A 25,697-nucleotide genomic window follows, 5' to 3' on the forward strand; every position below is an offset into this window, starting at 1 on the left:
TTGGTTCTGTGTCCTTTGCGGTAGATGCATTCTGTATGACACTGAAAGTATAAGTGGTCCTTTGTTTAGGAGCACATGGCAGATATGGCAGCCACTACTATCTGGATACTTTCAACATCATGATCTGATGAAGGTCAATGTCTATGCTTTTTCACATTCACTTAATATGTGACATCAGTATGATGTTGAAGAATAAACCAAATCTTCCTCTTCCAAGCACATCAGTGGATCATTGATCCTGATGCATTTATCAATGTTCAATGTTGAGGGATCAAGGTCTCCATTCCATTTCTAACTGCTGCATTCCCAGTTTTTGGTGGTGCTACTCCTGGACCATTATGAAAAGTACATGTTTAGAAAATTACTTAAGACGCAGTTATTTGTAGATGCTTTTTCTAGCCAATAAATGTCCTCTGGCAGAGTTGATGAATTATTCATGATCTTTACTATGCAAGCTATGGTATTATTTTGTAGACATGATTTCTGAGGATTGTTTGTATGTTTTTGTTTTAAAATTATGTAAACCATTTAGTTTTAAACAGTATAGAAATTTTTAAAATAAATAAATAAATAATAATGTTGGATCAGGCTTAGATGAATCAGAGAACCTTTTTGCTGTTCAGTCGTAAAATCCTTTTTAGGCCATCCAAAGTGAAAGATTACATGAAGAGGATTTGTAACCAAGTCCCAAGCACTCCAAAGATCAACTGTGAATATCCACACTATGACTGCGTCTAAAGACATACGAGAAGAGGCTTGAATACATGAATATGTACACTCTTGAGGAAAGAAGATACAGAGGCGATATGATACAGATGTTTAAAAACTTACATGATATTAATCTACAAACAAATCTTTTCCAGAGACAGAGAAACTAGAGGACATGATATGAAGTTGTGGGGTGGTACTTAGGAGTAACATCATGAAATACTTTTTCACGGAAAGGGCAGTGGATGCCTGGAATGCCCTCCCTGTAGAGGTGGTGGAAGCAAAAACAGTGATTGAATTCAAAAATGCATGGGATAGATATAAATAGAAAGAGGATGGTATCAACACAACTCAACAAACCAACAAGTATAACTTCATTTATGATGCACAGAAGCAAAGCCCCATCAGTGGGGAAGTGAAGCCGATTTGGGACAGACATATGGACAGTGTCCAGTATGTGGAAAGACAGATTGGGACAGGCCAGAGTTAGCTTTGATGGTGTAGCTGATGTTGGACGGACTTCTACACTCTGGCCCAGATTCTCTAAAAGTGCGTCCCGATTTTAGGCAGCTGTAGGCATCCTACAGCTGTCTAATCAGCCAATCGGGATGCACGTTTTTTTAAAAAAAATGCTCCCCAGGCAGGCCGCCTATATTGAAGGCGAGGCCCGCAAGACACCTAGGCCCTGATTCTGTATAGGACGCCCGGGAGAGGCGTCCTATTCAGAATCGGCCTAAACTAAACCCCGATTCTGTAACCGGCATCCATGTTACAGATGCTGGTTAGAGAATCGGGTTAGATTAGACACGGCCCGCTACACTTATCGCGGCAAGGGATCTCTATGCCGCTATAAGTATAGCGGGCCGCGGCCTGTCCGATCGCTGGCAGGAAGGGTGCCCAATCCCTCCTGCCCGAAGACGCACCCCCCCCTGACACTACCGACCGCCCCCCCCCGACATTACCGATCCCCCCCCCGACAATATCGGTCGCTGGCAGGAGGGTGCCCAATCCCTCCTGCCCGAAGACGCACCCCCCCCCGGCGCTAACAACCCCCACTCCACCAAAACTGTTCTTACAGATGGGTCTTGCACGTCGAGCAAGCAGGCACGCCTCGTCGAAATGAGGCGGGCCCGCCCCTTCCCGCCGAAGCCTAAGGTCTGATTGGCCCAGGCTCTAGAAGCCTGGACCAATCAGGTCTTAGGAATAGCGGGTCCGCCCATCCCTACTAAGTCTAAGGTCTGATTGGCCAATCAGACCTTAGACTTAGTAGGGATGGTCTGATTGGCCAATCAGACCTTAGACTTAGTAGGGATGGGCGGACCCACTATTCCTAAGGCCTGATTGGTCCAGGCTTCTAGAGCCTGGGCCAATCAGACCTTAGGCTTCGGCGGGATGGGCCGGGAAGGGGCGGGCCCGCCTCATTTCGACGAGGCATGCCTGCTTGCTCGACGTGCAAGACCCATCTGTAAGAACAGGTTTGGTGAAGTGGGGGTTGTTAGCGCCGGGGGGGGGTGTGTCTTCGGGCAGGAGGGATTGGGCACCCTCCTGCCAGCGACCGATATTGTCGGGGGGGGGGGATCGGTAAAGTCGGGGGGGGGCGGTCGGTAGTGTTGGGGGGGGGCGGTCGGTAGTGTCGGGGGGGGTGCGTCTTCAGGCAGGAGGGTTTGGGCACCCTCCTGCCAGTGATCGGTCAGGGGCCACGGCCCGCTATACTTATAGCGGCAGAGAGATCCCTTGCCGCGATAAGTATAGCGGCCGCGTTTACTTACAATGTAGACCAGCATTTTGCTGGCCTACATTTTTAAGCTTCTCATCTACTAGGGAGACGCGTAGGGCCGCCTAGGTTCAGCCTAAGGCCCGCCTAAGGCCCTTAGACGACCTTAGGCATCTTGCGGGTCTCCCTAGGCTCCCGGAGGCGCCTTCAGGCCTGCCTGGGGAGCATTTTTTTTTTTTTTAAACGTGCATCCCGATTGGCTGATTAGACAGCTGTAGGACGCCTACAGCTGCTTAAAATCGCGACGCACTTTTAGAGAATCTGGGCCTCTGTGTCCATATGCAACAAGATGGATCATGAGCAAGTATGTGTTCAGGTCTTGTATATCTCAGGGGGAGGGGAAGACATTTTATAGGGGAACTTAACAAGTAAAATGTGATAATGTACCAGATTGTTGGTTTAACATTGCCTTGATAATGAATGTAACTGTTGGGTAGACTGGATGGACCATGCAAGTCTTTATCTGCCGTCATATACTATGTTACTATGATATGGTCTCGTGACACAACCTACACTTTTCAAAGTCACCGACAACTTTTTCTGGGCCATATAAGAAAAAAAGCTGTAATGAAACCAAACAGAATGTTAACATAAAAAGGTCTGGATGAACTGCCAAACTACAGAAAAGGGTGGCTAGCAGATAAACGTATACAAAGAAGAAAACTTGAAAATAGCCAAGAACTTAAGACTTCTAAGAGGAATGGAGACCCATGGATGTGACTAAATTGCTATGTATAAAGTTACTTTTTTTTTTTTTTTACAAAAACATACTGTGATGGGAAGGGATGGATGTTGTACGAAGTCCCATGAAAAAACAAAGTATGGGAATGCACCTGAGCTATGGAGTCTCAAAAAGCTTCCAGAAATTGTTTTAAGCTGTGAAGCCTTTTCACCACAATGAGTTCTCTAGGGTGACATCACCCACTTGTGAAGACTTAACATCCCACTTGTCTTCAGAAAAAGATGTACCAAAGAGGAAAAACAATTTCCTAAATTCAGGTCTACTAAGAAATTCTACTCTCCCTCATTAATCTGCAGTGAAAATACCATAATCTAACTATGCCTTTTCCTGAATACAAATGCCAGGGTAGGCAGGATTGGGCACTGATGATAGCTTTCTTCATAGTTGTTCAGTTGACAAATGGTATGTGATGAGTTTTACACGTTCTCGAGGTCCAGCATGGAGGCTGCTTTTCTCCTCTGATGTGCAACCTGATTCAGCTACAATAAAAAGAGAGAATTATTAGAACATTTTCTTTCTGTTGAAATCACTTTTAAATTTGAAGAGAAAAATAGCATGTGCTACAGATATTTTAAAAATATACATTCAATAAATATATACACTATACAGAACATAAATATATAACTTTAATAAATATGGTGCAGTATAAACCATGGCTGTAAAAGTACTCAGTAAGAGAATCATCATGTACTAGACCCAACAAGAATTCTGATTCAAACAATGGGATACTATAGGAACTTTGGTTCAAGAGAAAATAGTTCCCAGTAACTAAGGGGCATGCTATGAAGCTACTGAGCAGTGGATTTAAAACAAACTGGATAAAATACTTCTTTTGCTCATCATGTAATTATGTCAGAGAATGTGGTGAAATTAGTTACCTTAGCGGGGTTTAAAAAAGGCTTGAATAATTTCCTGAAAGAGACGTCCATAAGCCATTATTAAGATGGGCTTGGGAAAATCTACTGCTTATTCCTAGGATAAGCAGATAAAATCTGTTTTACTCTTTGATATCTTGCCAGGTAATCTGAGTTGGAACAGGATACTGGTCTTGATGGAATTTTGGTTTGTCCCAGTATGGCAACTCTGATTTTCTTATGATTACAAGGATTGCATCATTGACATGCTCTAAGAATCAACCTGAAATTCCATTCCTAATGACATGGTGCTGTTATACAAATACAGTGTCTCCTAAGGTCCGTAGTCTAGTCCTGAATAGGTTTAAGAACAAGGCGGGTGTGGAATATAACAGACGTGTGTGGTTGAAGGCTGCACTTGACATTGGTGGTAGACTTCTGCGGTGTGCCGGGTGCTCTTCAGATGGCTGCTCAGCTTCGGGCCATGTCCTTTGTGTTGGGGCGAGGTCTGCTTTGGGCCTCCTTCGAGCCATCGTAGCCTCTGACAGGAGATCGCTGCTTTTCCCAGCTTTTACTGGAGTTGTGGCCGGACAAGATGTCGGGAGATCTAATAGTGCAGCTGATATCGGAGAGGCTATGGAGGAGAGAGCCTGCAGATGCTATGCGGCTCTTGTGGCCGGTGGATCTTCTATGGTCTGCCTCCTTGTTTTTACTTGCAGTCTTTGGCCACTGGCTCCTCCCTGCGGTTGGGATCCTGAGAACGTCTTCGACCAGTGATAAATTAATACTGAGGGGTCATTTTGGCCATTGTATCCTGCTGTTGCCTTACACTGAATTGAGCCTAATTGGACTTCTATTTTACTTCAGCTTAATTTTCTCTTCCATTTTGCTTTTCCTTCCCATTCCATTTTTTTCTTTCTTTTATTGAGTTTTTCTTATCGTTTTCTCCTTTCTATTACTTGTATATAGTTCCTACCATCATTTTTAGTCTGCTCAGCATAGATTGTGATCCCATCTGGGACAGATAGCGAATATCTATGTGCCTTATGTACAGTTTAATCTATCTTTAAATACTAACAATTTTTCTTGATGTATTTTTTGTACACCACCTAGAACCGCAAGGCATTTGCGCGGTATATAAATAAAGACTTATGCTATGTTAATGGAAGGGATGGCTTGGGTGATCAGAGTCCAGACTATGGGCCATCTGTCTTTTCTATTTTCTGGGGGGGGGGGGGTGGTGGTAAAAGAGGATGATGGGAAAAATGTTTGCTACATAAGAAATTGCAAGTTACATCATTTCTTTTCCATGCTGATTTGTATTTTTGTGATCCTGATAATTGATATATAAGATACATGAAGGACCTGATATTTGTATAATATGTGTTGTATGTTTTTAATTTTATGTGATAGTCTTTTGTAAGAAATATTTTCAACAAATAAATACATGAAAGGACAGTATAGAAACTGCATAAGACAGGGGTGTCAAAGTCTTTCCTTGAGGGCTGCAATCCAGTCTGGTTTTCAGGATTCCCCCAATGAATATGCATGAGATCTATCAGCATACAATGAAAGCAGTGCATGCAAATAGATCTCATGCATATTCATTGAGGAAATCCTGAAAACCAGACTGGATTGCGGCCCTCGAGGAGAGACTTTGACACCCCTGGCATAGAGCAATACAAAGGCATTTCAATATTCTCATGTTCGTTTTTCATTCCTTTCCCAATAATTCCTAACGCTGGGTTTTACTAAACTGTGGACAAGCTTCTTACCACAAGCCAATGAGATAAATGCTCCAACACTCATTCAATTCCTATGAGCGTTGGAGCATTTACCTCACCGACCCTAAAATTCTGTTTGCTTTTTTGGCTGCTGTGGCACCAGAAGATTCCAACACATTACCCTCGATGACATCTAGATCTTTTTCCTCCTCATGTGAAACCTAGCTATAATTTGGGTTCTTCCCTATGCGCATCCAGACACTGTGGGGCTCATTTTCAAAAAAGTTAGACGTCCAAAGGACGTCTTACTAGTCTAAACGTCCAAGTGGGCATTCTCAAAACAGACTTTCTAGATGTCTTTCTGGTCGTTTTGTCTCCAGTGCGTCTAAATCTTAAGGGGGCATGTTATTTGGGCAGGCTTAGGACTTGAACACTCGACAGGCATAATCAAACCTTTAACAAAACATCCTGGGCTTCTTTTTTTATCCAATCTGAAATTGGCTAACACTCTAGTTCCTTATGGTAAGCATGTTTGGACTTGATTAGATATAAATAATAAAGAAAAAATTAATATAATGGACATCAGTATAGGCCCATCAAATGATATAAACGAGGGACTATGGGCTCGGGCAGTAACTCATAGATGACCAGCAGCAGACAATAAGTCTAAATAAGGACTGCCCCATACATCATTTAGTCCGATTTTATGAAATTGATTAGTCTAAAACAAACATTCAGACCATTCAAAAAAGAATGAGAAAAATAAAGGCTTAATAAACTCCCAAAATCAACAATGTTCATCAAAAATATGAAAGTGCTTAGCTGAATCCCATTAGAATTGCATAATATCCCTTGGTAATTAATTTTCAAAATTCATTAGAATCACTAGAAACTCATTAAGAGATTTGTAAACAGAGTAAAAGTTCGTTGAAAAAATTCATGACATTTGGAGCTAGAACCATTTTAAAAGTGTCTAAATGCTAAAAATGTACCCAAACTCACCAGATGACGAGTGGTCACCGACCGACCCCCCTCCCACCACCCAAAGATGTGAAAAAACAGGACATTCTAGCCAGTATTACGAGGGGGTCAGCCCAAGCAACTAACTTTCTAAATTCGGAGTGTTATTTTGCCACTGTAGCTAAAAAGTGTGATCTTATTTTGTTCGGTGCCAATCTGCAGAAACAAAATTCTTGGTTGGGCTCAGAACTTTTCAGCACCCCTTCCCACAGCTTCAGATGGCAATGCACACATTTGAGCCAATGGAGCAGAGGGGACACACTTGGGGTTCCTTTTACTTAGGTGCGCTAGCATTTTTAGCGGTCGCTGCCCCCCCCCCCAGTGCTATGCGTAAAAACTAACGCCAGCTCAATAAAGGAGCCCCAAGTGTTACTCCAGTGAATAACACAAACTTCTTATAGCAAAATTGATGAGGAAGAGAAATCCCCTGGTTTCATCCTATCCCCTGTTGTATTTCTACTTTAATCATATAGTATTTTCAATTGAATGTGGATGTCAACACAAGATGTTTGTAAAAAATAAAAAATAAATATTTATCTGAACAATTAGAAACCATTTCTCCTCCTCCTCAATTTTGCTATAAGGGGTTTGTGTTATTAACATACCGTGAGTGAATGTCACATTAAAAGTCCCAGATACTGATGTCATTATAACTTGCTTATATTGTATGGTGAACCCTCCAAAACCTACTGTACCTACATTAAGATGACACCTCCAGGCATAAGGGCTATTGTTGTGGTAAACTGGTGGGTATAGTCAGATTCGGGTGGGTTTTGGAGGGTTTCACCATACAATAGTTTAAAGTGACATCTGTACCTGGGACTTTTAATATGACATTCTCTGCAGTAATCCTTCTACTCTGATGAGGAATACTCAGCTGTCTGTGAACAGTTTGCTAAGAATGCTGACTGCTTGAACATCTGAAAAATTTGCTTTTGGGCGTTTTTCATGTAAACATCTTTATGAACTAAACTAAAACTTAACTTTATATATCGGGTCATCAACCAGAGGAAGCTCGACAGGATTAATTTGCAAAGTGTTTAGCAAATAAAAAAGTTTTTAAAGATTTGCAAAAGAATTGAAAAGGACTAGGGCTTCTCAAAATTAAAGGGAGTTCATTCCATAGTTGAGACAATTTAAAAGCCAAAAAATTGCTAAAGTTCTTGACTCTTTTAATCCCTTTTCTGAAAGGGAGGGAGAGTTTGAATTGTTGAATACCTCTTGCATAGGAAAATCTGTAAACGTTCCATAGAAGAGAACCATATAAAATTTTGAAAGCGATGCATGGAATTCAGAAATAAACCGGGAGCCAGTGAAGGCTCAAAAGCAAAGGAGTCACATGGTCAAATTTGCTTTTTACGAAGATCAACTTCGCAGCGGTATTCTGAATCAATTGTAATCTTTGAAGACAGATCTTTATGATGCCGAAATAAATAGCATTACAATAATCTAGCTGGGATATTATTGAACCAGAACAGAAAAACGTTGTTGATGGAAAAGAAATCTAACCTTCCTCCGCATTCAAAAGCTGAAAAAGCATTTTTTAACCAGAGAATTTATTTGATCCTTAAAAGTAAGAGAGGAGTCAAAAAGAACTCCCAATATCTTAGGGGAGAACTCGATCTGCAGAGAAGCCCCAGAATCCAGAGATACAATGAGGGGAAGGCAGTCCAGTTTTGGGCCTAACCACAGAAGTTTATATTTGAGAATGGCCAAAAAGTCTACATAGGTCATTCTCAAAAAACAGATGTCTTGCTGCTTTGAGAATGGACATTTTCTCTACTGGATTTCTGGACGTGTTTCCCAAAACGTCCAAACTCAAACTTAGACATCCTATTGAAAATGCCCCTCCACGTGTTACTATTGCACAACTGGAGTGCCTTCCCTCCCTCCCCCCTCCGTCACTACAAGCAATTTAATACATAACTGAGCAACTTGGAACACAATCCAAATGATACGTAATAATGCTGATTTTGTAAATGGCGTTTTCCTGCTATATACCCGATGGAATGCTGAAGCTGCTCGCTGTTCTGCCTGGTCTAGCCGTCTTTGAAGTCTGCTGGTTTTCTCCTGATGCTCTGTCATTAAATTTTCATACTGTTGAAATGAAAGACCTCGTTACTCATGCAACATTTGGTTAACAGGTTAACGTACCTTGTAAGTGCTTTGAGCAACAGATGTTTCAAAGGTAAACAAAAAATGCATTTGTCATATATACTTATTAAATATATTACATAATTTTATATTTAGCTAACAAGGAAACTGGCATGTACCTGCACTACCCTGTATATAGTGCAATGCCATTATATTTGACATGAAAAGCTCTAGATTGCAAGAAAACATAGGTAAAACACAGGGTTCCTTAGTATCTAAAATGCACAGAAACAGCTAAAAACTAAAGGCCACATGGGTAGCTCATTAACTGTTCCCCTTGAATGTATCCATGACATCCTGTTTGTCTGTCTTCCCTGTTTAGATTGTAAGCTCTTTCGAGCAGGGACTGTTTTCTTACTCTTTGTGACTCTGTACAGTGCTGTGTGTGTGTGGTAGTGCTATAGAAATAATTCACAGTAGTAGTGTGAAGAGTTTCAGTCTTTGGGAAGCAGAGCTGAGCTTGTGATGTCATAATTCAGAGATTGTGATGTCATAATGCCTCATTCCACCAATAAGAGCCAACTTTATCAGTGATGTCACAATTGTCCTGTACTCCCCTCTGCCCTCCAACCCATCCAGCAGATTAACTGTTCCCCTTGACATCCTGTTTGTCTGTCTTGCCTGTTTAGATTGTAAGCTCTTTGGAGCAGGGACTGTCTTCTTTGTGACTCTGTACAGCGCTGTGTGCGTCTGGTAGCGCTATAGAAATAATTCATAGTAGTAGTAGTGTGAAGAGTTTTAGTCCAATTTGGGAAGCAGAGCTGAGATTGTGATGTCACAATGTCTCATTCCACCAATAAGAGCCAACCTCATCAGTGATGTCACAATGGCTCGATTGTCCTGTACTCCCCTCCAACCCAGCTAGCAGATTAACCCTTCCTTGCTATGATTCTGTATAATTCGCTGACCGTTTCAGTTTCTCTTGTTGTAAACCGCCTAGAACTGGCATGGTCTAGCAGTATATAAGGATAAAGTTATTATTATTACTTCTACTACTAATTTCTACAGGACTACTAGACATATCTCCAGTCATGGTACATGGGCTTGCGCGCATCTGTGAAGCTGAAAGCTATGCCATCGGTAGTCTCATTACCAGCAGGTTTCAGCGGGATGTCAGACTAACGATGTACCATCCCCCATCTGGGCAGCAGCAGATGGGCCGTGATGGAGACGGAGGATCGCGTTTGATGCCACAACATTGAATTTATACTGCACAGAAGGAAGGCCCAGCAATCTACTTCCGTATTCTGGCATGAAAATTTGATGGTTTTCATATCAAGTCACTAGGACTCGAACACGAGTCGTTAGCACCCAACAGCTAGACATAAGAGAGAGTCCCTGCTGTGTTTTTAAAAGCCCGGACCACGGATAGTTGAATTTGAAACACAAACTAACACTTCTGAACCAGGATTTCAGAGTGGGACTTTCCTCATCAAATATCATTTTATATGACGTAATAAGGGGTCCTTTTGCTAAGGCGCACTAACCGTTTTTGCTAGACTATAATGGACGCATTAGCGTTTAGTGAAAGGACCCCTAAATTAGAAATGCAAGACAACATAGTCATAGTGAGAAGATGGAATCTCCAGCGGATTCATTTTCCAGGGATCTCTGTACGGAGAGTGAGATGTTTAAAAGACATGCGACAGGGGTTCTAAAAGAAATCGCAGGGCCAATTCTGTCCGTTTCCAAAGTCTTTACACTTCTCCCTCCGAATCTGCGGTTTCCATATCTGTGGATTCGCTTATTCACGATTTTTCAGCTGCTGACTCCGCCCTCCAAAATTACATCATCAAAGTTTTTTTCCTTTTACTGTACTGATAAAAAAGTTTATCGCTTACCATTCACTCTGAAAATCGCTGCTTCCGTGCTTTCTCCCACAAAATCACTGCTTCCCAGTGTGCACTGAGAAAAATGCTGCTTCCCAGCATCCATAGAGAGAAAGGCTTCTTCCCAGCATGCATGGAGAAAATCGCTGCTTGCCTGCTATTTGCCCTAAATTCTCTTTGAATTGCTGCTTGCCTGCTCCAAGCCCTGAAATCGCTGCTGGGAATCGTTGCGAATTTCAATAGTAGTAATCTTATTTCAAAACCCGCAAATAACAGTAGAAAAGTTATTCGCAGTTTCAATAATAAAAACGACATTTTCTAAAAACCGCAAACAACATATAAAAGTTATTTGCGGTTTTTCCATATTCACGCCTATAGTCCGCCTGCATCCGCCACGAATACAGAGGGAGAAGTGTACTTGCTACTTCCTAAGAAGAGTGGGCCGCTGCCCCCCCCCCCATTATAACAACTTAGATGTTACAGGCCTTTTAGAGCAGAGTCAGAGTCAGGTGTTCTAAGTATGAAAGAGTTTCTCTTTTATTGAATAATCTTCATCGGCTTTCTCTACAAGCTAGAGTTTTGTTTATGAGGATTTTTAGGGTTTAACTTGATTATTTGATTAGCCTTTTGGAGTATTCAAAAAACAAATTCCTACTCTTTTCCATCGCCTACTGGTCTCAGATATAGCAAGCACTGGAAGGCTTCTTTTTCCTATTTTTCAACTTCAGCTTGGAATGATTTGCTTTTAGAATTAGGGAGAAATTGAAAACTCTTCTTTTTAAAAGATTCTTGGAATTAAAAATATATGACTGTATTAGTGTGTGATTTTGTTTTTACGAATATGTTGTAATTCAGCCTGATTTTTGTTTTGTGGGCCATGATATTTAGAAACTGCTCAGAACCAGGTGGATTAGGTGGTCCAGAAATCAGTTCATCTTTATTAATATTTTAGCACTTAAACCTGACCAGGATTAGCTTCTCATAATGCATTTCAGTAAGAGACACCCCTTTCCCTAAACTGTAGTATTAGAATGCTTCAGGATGTTATCAAGGAAGCCTAAAGAAAAGAAAGCACTCCCTAGGTTATCTAGCTGGGAGGTGATTAAAAAAAAAAATAATTCCCTTGCAGGTGTTTGATGAAATCCCTAAGGGCTCATTATGTCTTTTCCAGACAGTCATAGCTCACTGCCATGCTGCTTTGCAAATTATTTTTGGCTAAGTCCCTTTATGAGCCTCCAACCCAGTGGGGGTCAGACTATGGTCCATGTTAAGTGGTATTTACAGTTTTATCCAGGGGTTTTGCTCTGCTTCCTATTGGGAAAAGTATTTCCTTAGGTTTTTAGAGAAGATCCCTTCAATGATTGGTTTTCCTTGGTAAACATTAATGAATCACATTTTCTATATAGATATTTGTGTTGTATTTGCTTGGATTATTAAATTCAATAAATAGATTATTTCAGTTATTTGAATTTTATTTGGTTTGTCACCTTCATCGGTCATGATTTAATTAGGGGTAAAGTCTAATGGGATTTCATGTACTGCCTTTCTGTTGTGCAATCAAAGTGTTTTTATTTTTTATACAATACTAGTCACTAATCCCGTTACATTAACGGGTGCTAGAATATATGTCTGTCTGTCTTTCTTTATTTCTGTCTCTCTCTCCCTCCCGCTATCTTTCTTTCTGTCTGTTTCTCTCCCTGGCCCCCTTTGTCTGTCTGTCTTTCTGTCTCTCCCTGCCCCTGTGTCTTTCTTCTTTTCTTTCTGTCTCCCTTCCTCCCGCTGTCTGTCTTTCTTTCTATCTGTCTGTCTCTCTCCCAGCCTCCTATGCAGCAGCATTTCTCTCCCCCCCCTTCCCTGTGCAGCCACAGCAGCATTCCCTCCCTCTTCATTTCCCTCCCTCTACACCTCTTCCCTGTGCAGCAGCAGCAGCAGCGTTTTCCCTTCCCCACCCTTTCCCTTCTCACGGTCTAGGCAGCTTCTTTAGTCCGTTGCCACCTCCTCTTCCACGTTAGCATTTAGCACGCACTAATATTTAGCGGGCGCTAAACTGGCGAGTGCACCTTAGTAAAAGGTCCCCTTAGTTATGAGCCCACATTCATCCTATATAATAAAACGCTAGCCGCGCATGCGCACTCCAACTTTCGTGTTCTGTATTCCCTGTTCCATGTTCTGTAGGTCCGTGGCCAAGCAGGAGTGCGCATGCGCGAGTCCCCAGCTCCTACCTACACTCGCAGCACTGGCCGCCATTGCTGGACTCCCTGCTCTTCGGTAACTCAGTTCTCCCGACGTCTTGCCGCCCCTCCCCCTTCCCGCGGTCCCGACAAACCTGCCGACTCCAGCCTGCAGCACTCTGCACACGCTGCTTCGGGGCCTTCTACTGCCCTGATTTACTCTGCCGCGTCTCTGATGATGTGATCAGAGACATGCCAGAGTAAATCAGGGCAGTAGAAGAGCCCGAAGCAGCGTGTGCAGAGTACTGCAGGTTGCTGGAGTAGGCAGGTTTGGAGTCGGGACCACGGGAAGGGGGAGGGGCGGCAAGACGTCGGGAGAACTGAGTTACCGAAGAGCAGGGAGTCCAGCAATGGCGGCCAGTGCTGCGAGTGTAGGTAGGAGCTGGGGACTCGCGCATGCGCACTCCTGCTTGGCCACGGACCTACAGAACATGGAACAGGGAATACAGAACACGAAAGTTGGAGTGCGCATGCGCGGCTAGCGTTTTATTATATAGGATGAATGTGGGCTCATAACTAAGGGGACCTTTTACTAAGGTGCACTCGCCAGTTTAGCGCCCGCTAAATATTAGTGCGTGCTAAATGCTAACGTGTCCATTATATTCTATGGACGCGTTAGTATTTAGCACGCCTTAGTAAAAGAGGAAGTAAGTCTAGAACAGTACCTGGGGCAATGGAGGGTGGTAGGAATTGAACCCAGTTCCCAGGATCTCAGCCCACTGCACCACCCCATTAGGCTCCTCCTCCACTGGCAGAATTCATAGTCAGATCGGTTTACTGCAGTTCTCTTTGTATATACAGTACTCCCCCCCCCAATTCACGGGGGTTCCGTTCCAGGAACACCTGCGAATTTTGAAAAACCACGAATACATTTTTTCAGCTGATCGAAGGCAAGAGAGGGCAGTCCCTGCTTTGTAAATTGCTCTCAACTGCATAGTACATTCCCTTACATTGTATCTTCGCTGTATATGTACAGTCTCTTACACTGTAAACCACTATGAACTGCTTGTGGTATTGCGGTATACAAAAATAAAGTTATTATTATTATTAAATTGTACTTACGAAGCCGGGCACATTTTCAAACTGTCTTTTCCTGGTACTAAAGTCAAGTTACACCAATCAGGAGCTGCTTTGATACGCCAGATAGCGTGTCAAAGCAGCTCCTGATTGGTGTAACCATGACTTTAGTACCAGGAAGAGGCGGTCGGAAAATACCACGAATTACTGAGTCCGCGATTTGCGAACCGCGAATTCGCAGAGGTTTACTGTAGTAACAAAGACGACAAATTAAGTGATTACAAAAGATTTAGAATCCCACTTCTCCTTCTTTTTGTGGCACTGCCTCTGCGTAAAACAATTTCATCTGCCTGAATTGATTAAGTGCCGTTCCATGGGTTGACCACAGTAGCTTATAATAAAAACAGGACAGATACAAACCTGAGCTTCTTTGGTTTTCTATTTTTGAAACACAAAATTCTGACTAGCTTTGAATTTTAAAGTATTTAATTTTCATTATTATCCTAGTGTGATTTATGGAATAAGTCTTCCAGTCTGTTTAGATTAAATGGAGAATAGTAACATAGTAACATAGTAGATGACGGCAGATAAAGACCCGAATGGTCCATCCAGTCTGCCCAACCTGATTCAATTTAAAATTTTTTTTTTTTTTTCTTCTTAGCTATTTCTGGGCGAGAATCCAAAGCTTTACCCGGTACTGTGCTTGGGTTCCAACTGCCGAAATCTCTGTTAAGACTTACTCCAGCCCATCTACACCCTCCCAGCCATTGAAGCCCTCCCCTGCCCATCCTCCTCCAAACGGCCATACACAGACACAGACCGTACAAGTCTGCCCAGTAACTGGCCTAGTTCAATCTTTAATATTATTTTCTGATTCTAAATCTTCTGTGTTCATCCCACGCTTCTTTGAACTCAGTCACAGTTTTACTCTCCACCACCTCTCTCGGGAGCGCATTCCAGGCATCCACCACCCTCTCCGTAAAGTAGAATTTCCTAACATTGCCCCTGAATCTACCACCCCTCAACCTCAAATTATGTCCTCTGGTTTTACCATTTTCCTTTCTCTGGAAAAGATTTTGTTCTACGTTAATACCCTTTAAGTATTTGAACGTCTGAATCATATCTCCCCTGTCTCTCCTTTCCTCTAGGGTATACATATTCAGGGCTTCCAGTCTCTCCTCATATGTCTTCTGGTGCAAGCCTCCTATCATTTTCGTCGCCCTCCTCTGGACCGCCTCAAGTCTTCTTACGTCTTTTGCCAGATACGGTCTCCAAAACTGAACACAATACTCCAAGTGGGGCCTCACCAATGACCTGTACAGGGGCATCAACACCTTCTTTCTTCTACTGACTACGCCTCTCTTTATACAGCCCAGAATCCTTCTGGCAGCAGCCACTGCCTTGTCACACTGTTTTTTCGCCTTTAGATCTTCGGACACTATCACCCCAAGGTCCCTCTCCCCGTCCGTGCATATCAGCTTCTCTCCTCCCAGCATATACGGTTCCTTCCTATTATTAATCCCCAAATGCATTACTCTGCATTTCTTTGCATTGAATTTTAGTTGCCAGGCATTAGACCATTCCTCTAACTTTTGCAGATCCTTTTTCATATACTAAATTTTATGGACTAAACGTTAAGGGCTCCTTTTACTAAGGTGCATTAGGGCCTTAACGCACGGAATAGCGCACGCGCTAGACCTTAACGCCAGCATTGAGCTGGCGTTATTCTAGAAGCGTACCGTGCGGTTTAGCGCGTGGTAATTTCGTGCGTGCGCTAAAAACACTAGCGCATCTTAGTAAATAATACTGGAAGGGGTGAGGGAAAGTGGTGGCAAGCTGAAGGTAGACACAATGAAAAGAAGGAAATTGAGGACTGGATAGTAAGAAAGCATTTAATCTATTCTAGACAGAGGCAGATAATAAATTGACAAGGAAGGCAAGGGAAGAAAAGGAAGAGGAGAGAGAGATGCCAGAGCTTTTTTTTTTTTTTAGGGGGAGGGGGGAGACAGATACCAGCTCTTGGGGAAGGAAAGGGGGAAGACGACAGATACCAGCTCTTGGGGAAGGAAAGGGGGAAGACAGATACCAGCTCTTGGGGAAGGAAAGGGGGAAGATGACAGATACCAGCTCTTGGGGAAGGAAAGGGGGAAGACGACAGATACCAGCTCTTGGGGAAGGAAAGGGGAAAGACGACAGATACCAGATCTGGGGGAAGGAAAGGGGGAAGACGACAGATACCAGCTCTTGGGGAAGGAAAGGGGGAAGACGACAGATACCAGCTCTGGGGGAAGGAAAGGGGGAAGACGACAGATACCAGCTCTTGGGGAAGGAAAGGGGGAAGACGACAGATACCAGCTCTTGGGGAAGGAAAGGGGGAAGACGACAGATACCAGCTCTTGGGGAAGGAAAGGGGGAAGACGACAGATACCAGCTCTTGGGGAAGGAAAGGGGGAAGACGACAGATACCAGCTCTTGGGGAAGGAAAGGGGGAAGACGACAGATACCAGCTCTTGGGGAAGGAAAGGGGGAAGACAGATACCAGCTCTTGGGGAAGGAAAGGGGGAAGACGACAGATACCAGCTCTTGGGGAAGGAAAGGAGGAAGACGACAGATACCAGCTCTTGGGGAAGGAAAGGGGGAAGACGACAGATACCAGATCTGGGGGAAGGAAAGGGGGAGACGACAGATACCAGCTCTTGGGGAAGGAAAGGGGGAAGACGACAGATACCAGCTCTGGGGGAAGGAAAGGGGGAAGACGACAGATACCAGCTCTTGGGGAAGGAAAGGGGGAAGACGACAGATACCAGCTCTTGGGGAAGGAAAGGGGGAAGACGACAGATACCAGATCTGGGGGAAGGAAAGGGGGAAGGCGACAGATACCAGCTCTTGGGGAAGGAAAGGGGGAAGACGACAGATACCAGCTCTTGGGGAAGGAAAGAGGGAAGACGACAGATACCAGATCTGGGGGAAGGAAAGGGGGAAGACGACAGATACCAGCTCTTGGGAAAGGAAAGGGGGAAGACGACAGATACCAGCTCTTGGGGAAGGAAAGGGGGAAGACGACAGATACCAGCTCTTGGGGAAGGAAAGGGGGAAGACGACAGATACCAGCTCTTGGGGAAGGAAAGGGGGAAGACGACAGATACCAGCTCTTGGGGAAGGAAAGGGGGAAGACGACAGATACCAGCTCTTGGGGAAGGAAAGGGGGAAGACGACAGATACCAGATCTGGGGGAAGGAAAGGGGGAAGACGACAGATACCAGCTCTTGGGGAAGGAAAGGGGGAAGACGACAGATACCAGCTCTTGGGGAAGGAAAGGGGGAAGACGACAGATACCAGCTCTTGGGGAAGGAAAGGGGGAAGACGACAGATACCAGATCTGGGGGAAGGAAAGGGGGAAGGCGACAGATACCAGCTATTGGGTAAGGAAAGGGGGAAGACGACAGATACCAGATCTGGGGGAAGGAAAGGGGGAAGACGACAGATACCAGCTCTTGGGGAAGGAAAGGGGGAAGACGACAGATACCAGATCTGGGGGAAGGAAAGGGGGAAGACGACAGATACCAGCTCTTGGGGAAGGAAAGGGGGAAGACGACAGATACCAGCTCTTGGGGAAGGAAAGGGGGAAGACGACAGATACCAGCTCTTGGGGAAGGAAAGGGGGAAGACGACAGATACCAGCTCTTGGGGAAGGAAAGGGGGAAGACGACAGATACCAGATCTGGGGGGAGAGAAAGATGCTAAGGGAATAGGAGGCTGGAGAAAGCATGAGATGGGAAATAGGAGAGCTAGAGCATGAGAAAAGGAGAAGGAAAGTTGTTGGTAAGTAGCTGAAAAGTAAAAAGGACAAAGGTGAAAAAAGTAAAAAAGGGCAGGAAGAGCTAAAAAAGAAAGATCGGTATATCAAAGATAGGAGTAGTGACGGAATGAACCAAGACAGGAGAGAGGAGACAAGACACATGGACAGAACCATTAGAAAGGGAATTAGTAGAACACGTAGGAAAGCCGAAGAGGCAAAATGGGACCAATATGATGGAAAAATAAAATGTGCAGACAACAAAGGTAGAAAAAAATTGTTACCTGGATACGTTAGCTTTGGGATATGTGCATCACAGTTGCTTACCAGACAGCTGATGGGGAGTGAGGGGGGTGGGCAGTGAGCCTGAGCCTAGTGGGTGGCCACTACATTTTCTTCCCACATGCCCCATGCCTCCTACCAAATGCAAAACGTGAATACCTAAGTTGGTGGGCTTCCCAAAGCCCTGCCGGCAAAAGATCTCGTCCTCTAGTTTGGCGGCCAGAACATTTCAAGCTCTGCAGCTGCTGGCAGCTCAGAGACTCTGCCGCCAGATGCAGAGTTTGGAGATTACTGGCTGCCAGCCTGGAGGTGGTCTTCAACTGGTAGGGTTTTGGAATTCCCACCAGCCACAGCAAGAGAGATGGCTAATTTTGGGTGGACCTATAGGGCCTGTGCTCCCTGTGTGTTCAGTACAGAAAGAAGTGCATATCTGGTTTTATTTCTCCAGTGTTGTAATACTTGCCAAGTTTAATTTCTTGGGATTCCCAGTTCAATTTCTATTTGTGATCCCTTGTTCTGTATTTGGCACAGGTCTGTCTGTGTTTTGTGTGTAAAGAAGACATTCAAATTTGTTTTATGTATGGTAGTAATGGGAGGTGAGAAAAATCAGGGAGAGGAATCAGGAGCCCCCTCCTTAATTTCTGCCCTGGGCTCCAGCATGTCTAAAACCAGCTCTACTCAACACTTTTGTACCACTTCAATGAGGTTGATTTAATCATAGGTCACAAAAACCTCTGAAAAATTCATTATATATACAGTCCACCCCCGTGGATTCGCGGTCGGTGATTCACAGACTCAGTCATTTGCGGTATTTTGTGATCGCCTCTTTGGGTCAGAAAATAACACGAATGATTGACCAATGGAAAAGCTCTGTTTTCCCTGGCCACGCACCTCCCGTGCACCCTCCCACAACGGAGTGAGGGGAAAGCAGAACTACAAATTCTCTCCTTCCACCACCAACTTGGCGATCACATTGCTCCCGACATCAGCCTCTTCTCACGGAAACCTGGAAAGCACTTCCCGTGCGGGGTTGTACAGGAGGAAGAGGTTGAGTGGGCAGGAACCAGCAACGGGGAAGCTGAGATGCCGCCGACTAAGGCAACCAGGTAAGCGGCGCAGCTCTGGCCAGAGCAAGAAAGGAGGAGGGGGAGTGTTAATTACAGTACTCTTTTCCGATATTTGCGGTTTTTCAACATCGGGGTCACTCCGCCAACTTAACCCCCATGAATTTCAGGGGAGTACTGTACTATTTTATGGCAGGAATATTGTATAGGCACTTATCTTGTATCTTCCATGATCCCAATGGGGACCCGTTTCACTATCTGCTTCCATCAGGGGATCCAAAGGAAAACAACTTTTAAATGTAATGCCAGAACTGCCCGGTGACAGGCCGTATAGCTCCTTCTAACAAAGCTTATTGGAATGGTTTTGTGTCTTAATGGATATTGTACATAGCACTTTGAGCTCTTTTGGAAAATGGCTTAAAATTCTGAATAATTGAATGTAAAATTAAACTGTTTAGTAGGAGGGTTTCAAGCAGAAATCCAATTCACAATCTTTTACTTCCATTTGTACACGCTTTATACAAGCCATCAGACAAAACTGAAAAGCCACTGTGGAAGGGAGGGCTTAACTTACCTCAGCTACCTTCTCATTTGCAGTCTCCAGCTGAGGAACAAGCTCCTGGGTACGATGCTTCTGTTGATTCAGCTCACTTCTGTTGACCAAGAGAGACCAAAACAACATATTAAATATAATGCTTAAATGCTACCTGCATTACTGTCCTATTTAACCCAGGTCTTTTCTTTATGCTTCACTTTTTGATTTCTTGCCTCAGGCCCAAGACCACATACCTAGATGTCGCCTTTCATGATACATGTTTGTATTTGATAGACCGGAGGGGGGAGTTGGGGTATCACAATTTTATTTATTTTCCACCAATTAAATATTCTAAGACCCCCAATGCTCAAAGCTTACCATGCCAGGAAGGTTCAATTTAGATTGGTTATGGCCAGTGTGGCTTGCAAATTATTTCAGCCTCTGATGCACATAAGAGTTCTGCATGGTTTTTACCGTTTACAGTAGCAGTCACCGAGAATTCTATGCAAATGCATTACAATGAGTTCATTAGTATTAAAATGAGCATTCTGTGTAATGCACAGAGAGAAATGCTTACCTTTGCTACACACAATTTTCCAGAAGGTCTGGAGTTGAAGGTTAATGGCGGACCTGCCCCTTCCCGGTGCATCGTGGGATGCACCAGGGAGGGGCCTAAGCCAGGGAAGGGTCTAGGGCAGGGGTGTCCAATGTCGGTCCTCGAGGGCCGCAATCCAGTCGGGTTTTCAGGATTTCCCTAATGAATATGCATTGAAAGCAGTGCATGCACATAGATCTCATGCATATTCTTTGGGGAAATCCTGAAAACCCGACTGGATTGCGGCCCTCGAGGACCGACATTGGACACCCCTGGACTAGGGTGAAGATTGCGCGGGTTCGGGGAGTGTCCAGCAGGGAAGATTGGGCATCTCTCCTGCCGGTGACGATCACGCCGGTTCGGGGGGGGGGGGGCGCGGGTTGTCGAGCAGGAGAGACTGGGCTTCTCTCCTGTCGCAATCGTTACAGGTGCAGGGGGATGGATTGCCTGGGCTGCTGATTCGATACACAATCTGTTTTGACTTCATCTAAGTCAAAACGTACAAGTTCCATCTGGCAACCTGTCAAACTTTTTGACTGTCTATCAATCTCAACCTCTTACCTAGTCTTTAGAAAATCGTTGAAACCCCACTTGTTTGGTAAATATTTATATTTTGATTAATTTAGTATGATCATACTACATATGGCTAGTATCTCTTAGCTGTTAACTGCACTGAACCGCAAAGTAGCTGCGGTATATAAGAATTTATGTAATGTAATGTAATTATGGCTGCCGGATGACTAAGTCTAGGTCGGCCCACATCCCGCCCTATCCACTCCTCCAAAACTGCCCCTTTTCACTCTTGGCGCATAGAGGTAGTGAAAAGGCCTAAGCTGGTTTTAGATACGTCTAAAACCAGTTTTGATTATCGGTACTTGGATGATCTGTCTTTTTTATCATCCAAGTACCTACTTAGGCCGGTTTTTGGATTTTTAAAATTTCTTAGTATGAGCCCTATCATTACAATGATAGTCTCTTGTCTTTCCATATATTTCCTCATCCTTCTTTGTACCTAAGGCCTTCTTGATAACACCTATAGAAGTCCTCTGTATTCTTTCCTCATATGTAGGCAGTCCTTCTGAAAAAGCTAGCCTTTACAAAAGGTTTTAAGCCCTCCCCCTAGCTCCCGAAAAGCTTTCTGTGCTGCACGTGGGGAATTGTTGGCCAGGTCGTTTGTTCCTAGATGGGTAACAACCTCTGTGTTAGAATTCTTAGTTTCTTCCTGGTAGCTGAGTAGCCTGCTATTTTGGTCTGCTTATGTTCCAAGGTTAATGTCTCTGATGATGGAATCCCCTTTCTTACCTCAGATTCTTGAGCCGGGTCTCAGCATTTTCCGTAAGCTTCTTTGCTTCTTCTTTCCATCTGCTGGTTGTCTTCTGTTGAGCCACTAGTAGGCGCCTCAGTTCATTAGTGGAATTAACACTGCTCTCTTCCAATTCGGTTAATCGTACCTCAAAGGCTTGCTCCTTCACTGAATATTCATGCTCCATTGTGCTTATCTGTTCCAATTAAAAAAAATGCGTAATAGTCAAGCACATGCTTTTGATGCAGATTATGGAATAGTACCAGTTATGCAATTGATAAATTAGGTACTAATTGAGAAACTACAAAATATATAATTAAAATGGAGAAACTACAAGAAAGCTTCCTATTGGTTCTAAACAATAAACATTATTATGGAAGCTAAATATTGAACATTGGAGCCCTTAAACCAATAATAAATATTTATTTAAATATTCAAAATTATAAAAGCCATACCACTACGAGAAAGTGATTAAATTCCATCATTGCACGATTCTGTTCAAATTCATCAAGGGGAGCTAACTGATTTAATGCATGCTAAGGTGTTAGCAGCCTTTGATGAATTCCCCCCTAATCTGTTATCTGAACAAAGGCCCAGATTCACTAAGGGCACGGATTGGATCAGATCCTTTACCAATTTGATCCGATCTGTGCCCAGAGGGCTGATTCACGAATCACGCCCCCAACCAACCACCCGGATTGCTCTATAGCGATCCCCACGCATGCGCAGACCATCTGTAGAAGGTCTGCACATGTATCGAAGAGCAGTGACCTTTTTTATTTAACTTTACTTTTAACTTTATAGCGAGCCCATGGTTTTAAACCACTTTAAACCCGCAGGTTAAAACCACGGGCTCGCACTGCGGGGGAAGGCCGGGGCAGAAGCAGGGCAGCACTCAGGGCAGAGAGCAGGAGATGCAGTCGGACATGACGTGAACGACTGGTCCCCAGCAGTCGCTTGTTTGTTGATTGGCCAGCCTAGTTGGTGTTACAAGTTTCATTTTTAGTGAATCGCTGCCTGCCTACATTTCAATGCCGTTCCCCCTCATTTGCAAGCGTGGATTGGCGGATGATCGGGACAGAGGTTAGTGAATGGAGGCGGAGGGAAATCGGGTCGCAAATCGATCGGTTTGCTTAGTGAATCTAGCCCAAAGTTCCTCACTTCTTTAGATTGTGCATTAAATCCTGTCTCCTTTCACTTACAGAACTAATAGGAAGTGCTCCAAAACGAGACGCTGTTCAATTAATCGTTGATGTCCCAAACGTTCCATATTTCAATCCTTTCTTTCTTCCCAGTGATGCTTATGAACAATCCAAACTTGCTCATTTACCCCCCCCCACCCCTTTCACAAAACCATAGCATGGTTTTTAGCAGCCGCCACAGCTGTAACAGCTCCAACGCTTATAGAGTTTCTATAAGCATCGGAGCTGTTACTGCCATGGCCGGCACTTAAAACTGCGCTACAGTTTTGTAAAAAAAAAAAAAAAAAAAAAGGGGGGGTGGTAATGTTGCATTAACTCCATGGAATACTGTCTCTCTTTTTTTTTTTTTTATCTTTATTCCTTTTTATTTCTCTCAACAAGTGTACAATATTATTACAATTAATTCACATAACTCACTTGACATTCTTAAACAATATTATTATACATGTTTTAATTCCCCCCACCCACCTCCCATCCCTTCCCATATCAATAAAATAATCTATCCAAACATATACATACTTAGACATCCCTCTTCCATAATACAATTAATCATACATTAACCTATCCCTCCCCCCACCCTTTCTTCCTCAAACTCTTTTTTCATTTTATCATATACATTAATGCACAACAAATATATCTCATCATAGTACATATATCCCCTAATATTTCATAACAACATTATTTCCAATAATTTTACCCCCTTTCCTTTTCTATTCATACACATATACCATGTTTCTTATATCCATTAATCAGTTGAAATATACCGCTATTTAATTAGATTATCCTATCCCCCCCACCCCACCCCCATTTCTACAAATTATCCCCTAAGGAAAAAGAATAAACCTTAATCATTATAATATTCAATTAATGGCCTCCACACCTCCTGAAACCTTTTAAAATGCCCCCTCTGTACTGCAAGAAATCTTTCCATCTTATACATATGGCATACTGAGTTCCACCAGAAACTACAATTCAGTCTAGAACAGTCTTTCCAATTAGTCGTTATTTGCTGAATTCCCACACCCGTAAGAATCATCAGTAATTTATTGTTTGCTGCAGATATTTGGCATTTAGCCCTCATGCACATTCCAAAAACCGCTGTGTCATAGGACAATGTCACATGACTCTCCATCATTAGGTTAACTTGATCCCAGATTGATATCCAAAATGCCTGAATACATGGACAATAAAATAAAAGATGGTCTAAAGTTCCAACTTCAATTTTACAATGCCAGCATCTGTTAGACTTAGAGCAATCTAATTTTTGTAATCTAGTAGGGGTCCAGAATGCTCTATGCAACAAAAAGAACCATGTTTGCCTAATAGATGCTGACATCGTACCTTTAATTCTCCAAGACCAAATACGTGGCCATTGAGATCCATTAATCTGATGCTTAATCTCAATGCTCCAAATATCTCTTAATCCATTTTTAGGCTTCTTATTCAAATAATTAGATATAATTTTATACCACTTTGCGGCCTGGTGACCCAGAAAATCTGCCTGGAAACATAAGAATTCTAAGCTGTAATGATCATTTAAAGATTTCCATTCAGGGAACCCCACCTGAATAGCCTGCTTCAATTGCAACCACTTATAACTTTGTTTTTTATTCAGACCATATTTATGTTGCAATTGTGAAAATTCAAGCATCTTACCATTATCAATTACTTCCTTTAAGGATCTTATACCTGCTTTAATCCAATCCTTCCAGACAACCTTAAACCCGCCTATTTGTATCTTGGAGTTTACCCAAATAGATTGTTGTGTCGATTTTAAAATAGAATCAGGAGTTAATTTGTCTATAAGTCTTAATGTTTTCCAAGTATCCATTAATACTCTATTGTCTTTACGTATTCTAGGCATTTTTATACTAAGCAGAAGATCAAGCCTAAGTGGAAAGATAAGTGATCTCTCCACCCATAACCATTCTGGTAGTTGTTCCAAAAGCTCTGGGAGGACCCAATACATACCTTGGCGCATGATATAGGCCTAATGATACCTATAAAAATTGGGGAAATTTACCCCATCCTCCTCAATTGGCCTTTGTAAAGACACTAGAGCCACTCTTGCAATTTTACCCAGCCAAATAAATTTAACCAGAATACTATTTAATTTTTTATAAAAAGACCCCTGAAAAAACACTGGTATCATTCCCAATTGATAGCAAACCACAGGCAAAATCATAATTTTAACAGTTTGAACTCTTCCCCACCAGGACAAATGCAAAGGATTCTATTGCTCACACAACTCTGTTACTTTTTGTAATAAAAATTTTTCATTTATTCTCATTGTCTCTTCGAGTGTTTTATTCAACCAAATACCTAAGTACTTTATTCCATCCTCTTTCCAAATAAAAGGGAAAGAATCAAGTATTCCTTTTGTACAATGCACATTTAAAAGTAAAATCTCTGATTTAGTCCAATTTATTTTGTATCCTGAGAATTTTCCAAATGTATCTATTACCTCCAGTAGACATGGAATTGTTGTTTCCGGATTCCTCAAATGAAGCAAGATATCATCTGCATAAGCAGATACTTTATATTCTACTCCAGCACATGGAATACCCTCTATGTCCTTTGCCTGTCGAATAGCTAACAACAAGGGTTCAAGAACTATATCAAAGAGCAAAGGAGATTGGACAACCCTGTCTAACTCCCCTCTGCAATTTAAAAGCATCTGAAAAATTATTATTTATATATAAACGAGCAGTTGGGGAGCTATACAGTGCTTGAATCATTTGTATAAATCCGGATCCAATACCAAACCACTCCATAGCTTGATACATGAAATTCCATTCTACACGATCAAAAGCCTTCTCAGCATCTAGTGATACCGAAAAAGCCGGATCATTAATTTGTTTTGTTAA

At 43.0% G+C, this 25,697-nt stretch overlaps 1 protein-coding gene across 2 annotated transcripts in view; it reads right to left on the reverse strand.

Moving 5' to 3' along the window:
* Positions 1 to 2,704: 2,704 nt before the first annotated feature.
* SCLT1 (sodium channel and clathrin linker 1) overlaps positions 2,705 to 25,697 on the reverse strand; it is a 207,738-nt gene continuing 184,745 nt past the window's right edge. For both annotated transcript variants that reach the window (XM_033939153.1, XM_033939143.1), the window contains exons 19-22: positions 21,628 to 21,824; positions 19,770 to 19,848; positions 8,824 to 8,919; positions 2,705 to 3,703 (exon numbers count right to left, since the gene is read on the reverse strand). In XM_033939153.1, the coding sequence (XP_033795044.1) occupies positions 3,641 to 3,703; positions 8,824 to 8,919; positions 19,770 to 19,848; positions 21,628 to 21,824 (435 nt within the window). In that variant the 3' untranslated portion in view covers positions 2,705 to 3,640. The remainder of the gene's footprint in view (positions 3,704 to 8,823; positions 8,920 to 19,769; positions 19,849 to 21,627; positions 21,825 to 25,697) is intronic.

The sequence above is a fragment of the Geotrypetes seraphini genome, chromosome 1, assembly GCF_902459505.1.
Source record: "Geotrypetes seraphini chromosome 1, aGeoSer1.1, whole genome shotgun sequence".
Taxonomy (NCBI): domain Eukaryota; kingdom Metazoa; phylum Chordata; class Amphibia; order Gymnophiona; family Dermophiidae; genus Geotrypetes; species Geotrypetes seraphini.